This window comes from Chiloscyllium plagiosum, chromosome 26, assembly GCF_004010195.1.
Source record: "Chiloscyllium plagiosum isolate BGI_BamShark_2017 chromosome 26, ASM401019v2, whole genome shotgun sequence".
NCBI lineage: Eukaryota > Metazoa > Chordata > Chondrichthyes > Orectolobiformes > Hemiscylliidae > Chiloscyllium > Chiloscyllium plagiosum.
The window spans coordinates 27,737,186-27,749,056 of NC_057735.1; the positions used below are offsets into that span (position 1 = coordinate 27,737,186).

The window sequence follows — 11,871 nt, forward strand, 5'->3', positions numbered from 1 at the left end:
AAATAATGGTTTTGATTGACTTCAGAAATGAGTAAAATTACATTATTTTTACAAGTAAGATGAGAGAAAGTTTGCATGCCCAATAAAATTAATTATAGTGGATAGTTGAGATTTAATGGATTAATGATTAAGTGGTTGAAAAGATAAATTGAATGGTTGGTTGAAAAACATTTTAATCGTAAGATCAATGATAAAATAGCTCACAAAAAATTTAGTTAATCAGTTAATTAGGAAAAATATCCCTTATGATTTTATAAACCTCGATAAAATCAGTCCTCAGCCTCTGATGCTCCAGGGAAAACAGACCCAGTCTATTCAGCCTCTCCCTACTGCTAAAACTCCCCCCAACCTTGACAACATCCTTGTAAATCTTTTCTAAACCCTTGCAAGTTTCATAACATCCTTCCTATAGGAGGGATACCCAAACTGTCCAAAACTGCAGTACGCTTTAAAGAGTGTCTGATACCTGTCTGAATGGGTACAGCAACCATGTATGGTTGAAGAATTATTAATGATCAATACTGAGTATGAACCATAAGTGTTACTTGAAATAACAAAATCTGTGTCAAAAGTAAGTGAATTTAAAAAGGCAGAGGAAAGATTGCATGGAAAGAATAAAAGAAATGGAAAGAATAGTAAAGTTGAATGATTTTCTTTTTTTAAAAAATTAAAGTCTGAAGTTCATTTTCACTACCAGACAGATTGTTTGTTAGTAACTAAAAGTTAAACGATATTTACACTAGGATAACAGCTTTCTGATTTACACATTTAACTGCAAATACGTAGTTGCAAATGTTGCTGTCGAATTTATACATATGTATATGCCATCAGCTTCATAGGTAGTTCTAACATAAAATCCAGCCATTACACTTTTTAATCTTGATAGAAGCTTTGGAATTTTCTATTTGCTATACAGACCACAAATAAAATTGATTTCCACTGTCAGGAAGCTCCTTAAATATGATTTTAAAAATCTTAGATGTGTTCATTAATCAAACAAAGTCATAAATCTGCCCACTCTGAGGAGCAAGCTAAAATTCATACCTGTGTATAATGTCCACACATTTTCCCTGGAGTACAGCTCATATTCTCATATGTGTAATCAAAAATCTCTAAGTACCAGTCCTCGACTCCCGTTGCTGGGTCTAATGGGCCATTCGTTGCAAACAAATTTTCTCCAACATTCCCTCTGTTGATATTGTGTTTCCAGAGACATTTACTTGCATATTTCTTCGCAACTTTTTCTAAATGTCCATCCCATTTCTGAAAGCAAATATAGATAGTATACACAAAAATAGAAGTTCAGTCAAGTCTGAACTAAATCTATTTTAATTAACATATCATCAACGTCATGATTATGACAAAATATGGACTACCATAAGACCATAATACGTGGGAGTAGAAGTAGGCCATTCAACCTATCGAGTCTGCTGCACTATTCAATGAGAGTGTGGTTAATCTATCAGTTTTGGACTTACATAATCTATATTAATACCTGGAACTTCCATGAGATAAAATCATTTTAAAAATTGCTAATTTTAAAATGGCCATAAATGACCACCTGATCACAGCTTGAACAAAGCTGCACAAAACAACAGGGAAATGAATGCAACTGTCTTAACTGAAGTTAATAATTGATCAAAAGAGACTGAAAACAGCCAGGGAAATAAAAGGAAACGTGTACATCACATTTTAAATTTATACTTAAATGATAACCTTCGCATTTTAAGAATACAAGAGAAGCCTGCAATTATCCAGACTGGAAAAATGAACCCAGGCATGGAATACATGAATGAGATACATTTCAAGCAACTGTTTTGGCAGAGCAATGGAGATGAATTTCTAAGAGTAGAAGAAACGCTCTCTCTCTCCTTTCTTGCTAAGGGAGGACTAATTAACTGCTGACAACACAAATTGGAGAAACACCCAAACACCAAGAACTCAAACAATATTTGTCAAATCGACAACTGCTGCCCATCTTGGACACTGCCAACCAATTATGGTCTCAGGTTAAAGCCTAACATCTCAAGGACACCCAAAGGACTCTAAACTGCATATTGTTTATCTCTCTTTCTTATTCACTTTTCAGCTTTGCACTTACGTCCTGTGATTTCCTGTCTCTATTATTCTTCTCGGCATTAGCAAGTACTAAAATTATTTTTCCTTTCATTCAAAATATCCTTGTAATTAACTCGTTAATGTTTCTCATGAACTAATTAACTACAATTTAACTAGAGTGAGGTTTAACTGTGTTTTAAAAAGTTTTTTTCATTTCATTCATTTGCGGGATGAAAATGTTGCTGGCTAGGCCACCATTCCTAATTGCTGACAGGGCAGTTAAGAGTCAACCACGTTGCTGTGGGTCTGCAGTCATGTGGAGGCCAGACCAGTAAGGACGTCAGTTACGTTCCCGAAAGGACTTTAGTGAACCAAATGGGTTTTTCCAATAATGGTTTTTCCATTATTAGATGCTTAATTCCAGGCTCTTACAGAATTCAGACTCCACCATCTGCCATGGCAGGATTCAAACCGACAACATTACCTGGGTCTCTGAATTAATAGGCCAACAATACTACCACTAGGCCACTGCTGCCTAACATACATTGATATTGTGACCAACCGAGATCGTTGAAAAGAGGGCAGTCTTTTTACCCCTCCTCACCTGGTCAATACATTGTTAGCTCAGTCATAGTTCAAGGAAAGGATATGAAATTTTGTCCAAAACCTTTTTGGAGATTAATTAATACCATGTTTATTGATGTTGTGACAAGGTCACTTACAGTATTCAAAATTTACGATAAATTTGTGGCATTCATTTCTTTTTTCCCAACTCTTATTTGAGCATCTATTGGATTTAGAGATCCTTAACAAAATAACGAAGAAGAGGTTTTGCTCGAATCAACTAGTTCATAGCAATTATTTAGCAATATGACTTACATCAATTTAACATGAACCCATTAAACACCATGGATGAAGTTTTCCATTCAGGTGTCGTTCAAATCCAGAATTATGAGTCTGTAGTCTTTTTTTTAATCTTGTTTTTCTCTCTTTTTCTGAGAAATAACTTGGTTCATTTACATCAAACATTTATATTTATTTTAAGGGTAAAAAAAAATTCTTATACTTATGGGATGGCAGGTCAGAAAGGACAAGTGGAGTGTACATGTTGCAGTACATATGAAGGCATGGATACCATGTGTCCCAGACAAACACATCTACTGGAAGTGGTACTGGCTGCACAGGGCCTCAGCTCTGGGCTTCAGATCTTTAGTCATGGCTGGAATCACATATCCACAAGGCAAAGGACTAAATGAATAGTACACATCATGAGCTGGTCACATCACAGATTAGAAGCATACAGGAAGAGAAGGAATTGATGACTACCTGAAAGTCAAAGAAAACCAGGCAGGTAGAGTAGGAGTCCTCATGTCTTTCTTGCTTGCTAATCAATATTCCATTTTAGAAACTGTTAAGGTAAGTAGAACTTTAGAGGAGTGCAGCCAAAGTCAAGCCCATAGCATCATGGGTAACTCAGCTGGACAGGGAAGGCAGAAGGAGAATGGAAGAGAAATATTTATAGGGGATTCTATAGTTGGGGGATCAGACAGGTGTTTCTGTGGCATTAACCGTGACTCCAAGGTGGTGTGTTAGCTCCTTGGCGCCAGGGTCAATGACAGCGGGGACTAGTTGCAGGACATCCTTCTGAGGGAGGACAATCAGCCAGACATTGTGGTCCAAACTGGTGAAAACAAAATAGGTAGGAAGAAGGAAGAGGCCTAGAAAGCAGATTTTAGGGAGTTGGGAAGGAAATCAAAAAGCAGGACCTCAAGTTCAATAATCTCAGGATTATTCCTAGTGCCATGTGCTAGTGACCGTAAGAACAGAAGGATTAATTTATTGACTACATGGCTGTAAAACACATGTGGGAGAAGCTCATTTGATTTCTGAGGAGTTGGGACTGGTTCTGGGGCAGAAGTGACCTGTACAAACTGAATGGGTTACATTTTCATGGGACTGACACTGGGACTAATATCTTCACATGAAGATTTATTACTGCTCTTTGGGTAGTTTTTGAACCTGCATGTTGGGACATGAAAACCTGAAGGGTAACTCAAATTGGAAGGAAACAAAGTTGGTAACAGAAAATCGCAAAGATTCTAGAGAGACAGGAGAAACAAGGTATAATCTAATTGCAATTACAGAAACATGGCTGCACAGTGACCAGGATAAATGTTCAAAGATATTTGACGTTTTGGAAAGACAGACAAGAGGAAATGGTGGAATCGCATAAATAATAAGGGATGGGAGTAGTACATTAGTCAGGAAGGATCTCAGATCAGAAGAACAATGTTTGGTGTTTGTGTGGAGGTAACAAACTGCAAGGGGCAGCAATCATTGGGATTGAAGTTGTTTATAAGCCACTAAATAGTAGTGAAAAAGTGGAGCATGTTATGAATCAGGAACGAGAGAAGCATGTAGCATGAAAAACACAGTTATCATGGGTGACTTCAAGCAGCATATAGATTGGATAAACCATTTGGTCATTAAAGCAGTGGAAGACAAGTTTCTGGAGTGTGTAAGAAATGGTTTTCTACAGCAATATGTTGAGGAGCCAACTGCAGAACATGCTATTTTAGATCTAGAATTATGGAATAATAAAGAGATTAGTAAAGAAGTTATTGTAAAAGTGACCTTTAGTGATGCATGTTTACATTATGTTAGAATTTTATGTAATATTTAAAAGTTCGATCTAAAGCAAGGGTGCTAAATTTGAATAAGGGATGTTATGAAGGCATGGGAAACAAATTGACTGAAGTGGATTGAAAAAAGTATAATGGTTTGACTGTATATAAGTAATCTTTAAATGCAAGAAAGGTCAGTCATACAGGGCTAATAAAATAAGTTAGGATTGTATGAGTCTAAAATAAAAGCTCTATAAAGTTGCCAGAAATAACAGTAAATCTGGTTTTTAGAATACCTTCAAAACCACAGAAATCATTCTTTGTACTATGAATGACTTCAACCCAGTGGAGAGTTCTCTCGTAACTTACTCCAACTTTAGTTTCACTCAGGCTCCTTGATGCTACACAATGCCAACGGTTGCCTTGATGTCAAGGGCAGTCACTCTGGAATTCAACTCTAGGACCAAGACTATAGAGAAGTCAGGAGGCAAGTGGACTTGCTGGAGTAGTAACTGAGCATCAGTGAGCTGGTTACTCCTTTGCAAGTTCTGCTTTATTGTACATTCAATGAGCCTGTCCATCATTTTGCTGATAATTGACTCTTCACTGAACAAATTATTCTCTCCAGCTTGATAGTAATGGTGAGGCTTTGTGGGCTATGAGGTTACAGATTTTGGGTGAATATAACTCTGCTATGAATGATGACCTTCAACACCTCATGGATGTCTACTTTTGACCTGTTAGGTATATTTAAGTTTTTGGTAATGCCACACAACATGACAGGAACTATTCTCAATGTGAAGACGAAACTTCATCTCCACAAGGAGGGCTGCTGCACAGTGCTCTCTGCTTTGGAGAAATATCTGATTCAGTTAGATTAGTGAAAGGTCAAATCGATTTTTCATTCTTGTTAATTCTCTCATTTATTCCCGCAGACTCAGTTTAGTTTGGTCAGTATTGATGTTACCAAGCCACTTTTGGTGATGGATATTAAAGTTCCCCACCAGAGAACATTCTGTGTCCTTGTCACCTTCAGTGCACTCTCCAAGAGTTAATCAACATGGAGGAGTACTCAGCCAAGGGGAGGGTGCTATCAGCAAGAGGTTTCCTTGGCCATGTTTGACTGAATGCATGAAAATTCATGGTTCTGGAGTCAATGTTCAGGACTCCCACAGCAACTCTTTCCTGATTGTATAATACTGCATTGCTCCCTCCACTGGATCTATCCTGCCAGTGGGAAAGGACATAATAAGAAAGGGTAATGATGACATCTGTGAAATTGTTCATAAGGTATGATTCCACATGACTATGATGTTTGACTAGTCTGTGGAACACTGTCACACAAGGCTGCAGATTTTGGTAAGGAGAACTTTGCAGAGGTCCTTTCTGGTGCCTAGGTCAATGTCAGCTAGTCCATCAGATTTCATTCCTTTCTTTAGGCATTCTTAGTGTTGATACAAGTGAGTGCTTTTCCAGGCTATTTCAAATGGCAATTAAGAATCAGCCGCATTCCTGCAGACCTGGAATCACATGTCGATGAGACCAGGTAGAAATGGCAGATTTTTTTTCCGCAAGTATATCATTAATATGGATGTAAGTTAGCTCGCTGAGCTGGAAGGTTTGTTTTCAGACGTTTTGTCACCATGACTAGGTAACATCATCAGTGAGAGTCTCCAGGGAAGCGTTGGTGATATGTCCCGCCTCTCTATTTATAGGTCTTGATTTCTTAAGGTGGGTGATGTCCTTTCCGGTTCATTTTTGAAGGGAAGGTAGATGGGGTCTAAATTGATGTGTTTATTAATGGAGTTCCAATTAGAATGCTATGCCTCTCAGATTTCTTGTGCGTTTCTTTGTTTCACTTACCCTAGGATAAGTGCGTTGTCCCAGTCAAAGTGGTGTCCTTCTTTGTCTGTATGTATAGAAACTAGTGATAATGGGTCATGTCTTTTGGTGGTTAGTTGAAGTTCATGCATTCTGGTGGTAAGTTTCCTGTCTGTTTGTCTGATATAGTACTTTTTACAGTTCTTGCATGATATTTTGTAAATGACGTTAGCTTTGCTGGTTGTATCTAATGGATCTTTTAGGTTCATTAGTCGCTGTTTAAGTGTGTTAGTAGGTTTGTGGGCTACCATGATGCCAAGGGGTCTGAGTGGTCTTGAAGTCATTTCTGATATGTCTTTGATGTAAGGTAACGTGGCTATAGTTTTTCATTGCATTGTGTCTGCTTGTTTGGGTTTGTTTCTGAGGAATAAGCAGATTGTGTTTATTGGGTACCTGTTTGTAGTTCTTGTGTGCTGCAGTGCGATGAAGCTCGTTGAAATAATGTCTTGATGCAGGTCCGTTTGTGGGTGTTTAATGACTGCTTCTGAAGTTAAGTATTTGGTCTGTGTTTGTTGTTTTCAGAAATGATATCACCCACCTGAAGAAACCAAGACCTTTAAATAGAGAGGCGGAACGTACCACCAGCGTTTCACTGGAGACTCTCACTGATGATGTTACCTAGTATGGTGACAAAACGTCTGAAAACAAACCTTGCAGCTCAGTGAGCTAACGTACATACTTATCAACCTGAGCTACAAATCTTCTCAAAAATTGCTAAATCATTGAACAATATGAGAGTTTTTAAATAGTCAACAATGCTTACATGGTCACCATTAGCTTTTCTATTCAAGATTTTATTGAATACAAGTTTCACCATCTGCCATGATGGAAGTCAAATCCATATCCCAAGAACACTAGCCTGTGGCTCTAGATTACTCGTTCAGTGACATTATCATTGTGCCACAAGCTCCCCCAAGGAGTTTGCAAAAGTTTTGAGAGGCGCACAATGGAATCTTTTTTATTCTGACATCTTTGCATGACTCAAAGTTAGTTTCTGCAAATAGAAAGATGTGTGTCCTATACTAGTTAAGGAGCTTGATTCACTGTTGTTTTGTCTGGCCACGGGACACGGACCTTATGTACCATGGAAAACCCAACTTACTAAATCTCCAACTTGGCAGCATAGTGGCTGAGTGGTTAGCATTGCCCGTTCACAGTGCCAGGGACCAGGATTCGATTCCTCCCATGGGTAACTTGTGTGAAGTTTGCACATTCTTCCATATCTCTGTTGGTTTCCGATGGGTGCTCTGGTTTCCCTCCCACAGTCCAAAGATGCAGGTTACGTGGATTGACCTTGCTAAATTGCCCATCATGTCCAGGAGTGTATAGGCTAGATGGATTAGCCGTGGGAAATGCAGAGTTGCAGAGATTGGGGGTGTGGGGCAGGGGAGAGGTCTGGGTGGGATGCTTTTTGGAGGGTCAGTGTGGACTGAATGGCCTGCTTCCACACTGTAGGAATTCTATGATTCTAAATAGCTTTGAAATATGTGTAATCAGGAGAATGGAAAGATCTGCAGAGCAGAAAACAAATAACAAATGATTAAGCATGGTGGAGTCATACAGCTGTACAGCATGGAATCAGACCTTTTCGTCCAACTCATCCACGCTGACCAGGTATCCTAGATAAATCTGCCAGCATTTGGCCCATATTCCTGTAAATCCTTCCTATTCATATACCCATCCAGATGCCTTTTCAATGTTATGATGGAACCAGCCTCCTCTTCCTCTTGCAGCCTTCCTATTGCAGTTTATTCCATACACGCATTACCTCCTGGAGAGCGAAGTTTGTCGAATACAATTAGGAGAAACTAGGTAGCAGACATTTTAAGAGGGAGCAGACTTAGAAGAAGTGTTAAGGAGGGTAGAATCGAGGAAAAAGAGAAATAATCAATGTTGGATGGCTTCAAAATTGAACGAAGAGAAGTGATTGCTGGGCCTCTTGCTGAGATATTTGTATCACAGGTGAGGTGCCGGAAGACTGGGTAAGAAGGTTGGTAAGGACAAGCCAGGGAACTATAGACCAGTGAGCCTAACGTCGGTAGTGGGCAAGTTGTTGGAGGGAATCCTGAGAGACAGGATGTACATGTATTTGGAAAAGCAAGGACTGATTAGGGATAGTCAACATGGCTTTGTGTGTGGGAAATCATGTCTCATAAACTTGAGTGAGTTTTTTGAATAAGTAACAAAGAGGATTGATGAGGGCAGAGAGGGAGATGTGATCTATATGGACTTCAGTAAGGCATTCGCCATGGGAGACTGGTTCCCCATGGGAGACTGGTTAGCAAGGTTAGATCTCATGAAATACAGGGAGAGCTAGCCATTTAGATACAGAACAGGCTTAAAGGTAGAGAGTTGTTTTTCAGACTGGAGGCCTGTGACCAGTGGAGTACCTCAAAGATCGGTGCTTGGTCCTCTACTTTTTGTCATTTATATAAATGATTTGAATGCGAGCATAAGAGGTATAGTTAGTAAGTTTGCAGATGACACCAAAATTGGAGGTGTAGTGGACAGCGAAGAGGGTTGTCTCATATTACAACAGGATCTTGACCAGATGGGCCAATGGGCTGAAAAGTGGCAGATGGAGTTTAATTCAAATAAATGCGAGGTGCTGTATTTTGAGAAAGCAAAGATCCTAGGGAGTGTTGCTGAACAAAGAGACCTTGGAGTGCAGGTTCATAGCTCCTTGAAAGTGGAGTCGCAGGTAGATAGGATAATGAAGAAGGCGTTTGATATGCTTTCCTTTATTGTTCAGAGTATTGAGTACAGGAGTTGGGAGGTCATGTTGCAGCTGTACAGGACATTGTTGGAATATTGCGTGCAATTCTGGTCTCCTTCCTATCGGAAAGATGTTGTGAAACTTGAAAGGGTTCAGATAAGATTTGCAAAGATGTTGCCAGGGTTGGAGGATTTGTGCTATAGGGAGAGGCTGAACAGGCTGGGGCTGTTTCCCTGGAGCATCAGAGGCTGAGGGGTGACCTTATAGAGATTTACAAAATTATGAGGGGCATGGATAGGATAAATAGACAAAATCTTTTCCCTGGGGTTGGGGAGTCCAGAACTAGAGGGCATAGGTTTAGGGTGAGAGGGTAAAGATATAAAAGAGACCTAAGGGGAAACTTTTTCACACAGTGGGTGGTACATGTAGGGAATGAGCTGCCAGAGGAACTGGTGGAGGCTGGTACAATTGCAACATTTAAGAGGCATTTGGATGGGTATATAATAGGAAGGGTTTGGAGGGATATGGGCCGGGTGCTGGCAGGTGGGACTGGATTGGGTTGGGATATCTGATCCACATGGACAGGTTGGACTGAAGGGTCTGTTTCTATGCTGTACATCTCTATGACTCTAAGTTGTTGAGAAATGAGAAACTGCTCAAAGATAGATATGAACAACTACCAGCACACATAATGATGCTGGCAATGGAGGAAAAGTTAATTGTTAAGTGATTCAAAAACTGGCTGGTCTCGATCTGCCAGGAGAACTGTTGTATGTCGGAACGAGTCCTATGCAAACTGGTGGAAACACTGCCTTCCCCATGACCCAGGATTGGTGAGGTACAATCAACTTTCTAACTGAGACATTTTTTTTTCTCGATCAGTGATGAGGAAATCATTTTTTTTGCTCTCTCAGCTTTTCTTCATCTCTCTTCGGAGTCACAATGAAGGAATCCATCTCACTTACCATTGTCAGCATGTTGGATGCATCGGATGCTGAAGAGCGGAACTTGTTGTGTGCATCCACTAGCTCTTGCTTCTCTGCCTTGGTCAGGGTGTGGCTGAGCTTGGGGAACGCCAGAGAAATGAGCAGCAGAGCGAGCAAGCGGAGTGTTCCTGCTGCCATCCTTCCTCGCAGATCCTGTGACAAGCCTGGCCCTGACTTCATGGACAGGGCCTCCCTGCTCAGAGAGGCAGAGGAAACGAAGCGCAATGTTCATGATTGTGACCGCGGGAACAACTTTATGACGCCTTCAGGCGCCGTCTGATATCAACATTCAGGAGAAGTCAGCGCTGGAGGATTGAGATGCAAGATGCACAACTGTAACGGATCATGATCTTTATTTCGCTTAAGTGGGCTACACGTGAGCCTAAATCAAAACGGATTTCTGGAATAAACCAAAGAACCGCTGACGAACTGAAACAAAAACAGAAATTGCTGGAGAAACTCAGCAGGTCTGGCAGCATCGTTGGGCAGAAAGCAGAGTTAATGTTCCCGAGTTCAGTGACTCTGTCAGAACTGTTAGCAGCTAGGAAAAAGGTGAAGTTGAACTCGAATTTAGGTTGGGACGGTGAGAGGTTAGGTGACCAGGACAGAAGAAACACTGAAAAGGTGGTAATGAGAGCTAAGAGTGAGAAATTGGGTTCCCTGTGCTGAATATCACTCATATACTGGGTAGAGGAGTACAAGGCAGAAACCAACCCATGTCATAACAGCATGGGTGTGGGGTGGTTAAATAAAAGGTTGTGCAGGACACCTTCCTTCTGGGACACTGGGGCATTGTTCCTCGACTTCCAATACTTTCACAGCACCATCCCAAGCAATCACAGAAGGCGTAATACCATGACCGTTTACCTCCTTCCTGCTCACTATTCAAGGTACCAGACAGACCCTCTAGGTGAAGCACTTGTACTTCATTCACTGTTCACAATGCAGTCTGCTCTACTTTGGGGGGATGAAATGCAGGCAGGCTTCCCAGAACACCTATGTCCTGTCCACAAAAGTGATCCCAAGTTTCCAGTTGCCTGCCTCTTCAACACACCACCAAGTTCCTATTGCCAACATTTCTGTCATAGGTCTCAGTGCAAGCTTGGAGAACAGCATCTCATTTTCCATCTGGGAAACCTGTAGCTTCTAGGACTCAACATTGAGTTCAATACATTAAGAGCCTGATTCCATTCTACCATGTTTTTAAACCCACACCCATTCCTGTCATGATGGGCTGCTTTCAGCAATCATAGAGTCATGGACATGTACAGCATGGAAACAGACCCTTCGGTCCAACCCGTCCATGCCAACCAGATATCCCAACCCAATCTAGTCCCACCTGCCAGCACCCGGTCCATATCCCTTCAAACCCTTCCTATTCACATATCCATCCAAATGCCTCTTAAATGTTGCAATTGTACTAACCTCCACCACTTCCTCTGGCAGCTTATTCCATACCCGTACCACTCTCTGTGTGAAAATGTTGCCCTTTAGGTCTCTTTTATATCTTTCCCCCTCACCCTAAACCTATGCTCTCTAGTTCTGTACTCCCCGACCTCAGGGAAAAGACTTTGCCTATTTATCCTATCTATGCCCCTCATAATTT

At 40.7% G+C, this 11,871-nt stretch overlaps 1 protein-coding gene across 1 annotated transcript in view; it reads right to left on the reverse strand.

Annotated features, from left to right (window-relative positions):
* Positions 1–10,434, reverse strand: part of LOC122563212 (peptidase inhibitor 16-like) — a 46,737-nt gene extending 36,303 nt beyond the window's left edge. The window contains exons 1-2 of the mRNA XM_043716776.1: positions 10,245–10,434; positions 1,045–1,263 (exon numbers count right to left, since the gene is read on the reverse strand). Of these exons, the coding sequence (XP_043572711.1) occupies positions 1,045–1,263; positions 10,245–10,403 (378 nt within the window). The 5' untranslated portion in view covers positions 10,404–10,434. The remainder of the gene's footprint in view (positions 1–1,044; positions 1,264–10,244) is intronic.
* Positions 10,435–11,871: the final 1,437 nt, after the last annotated feature.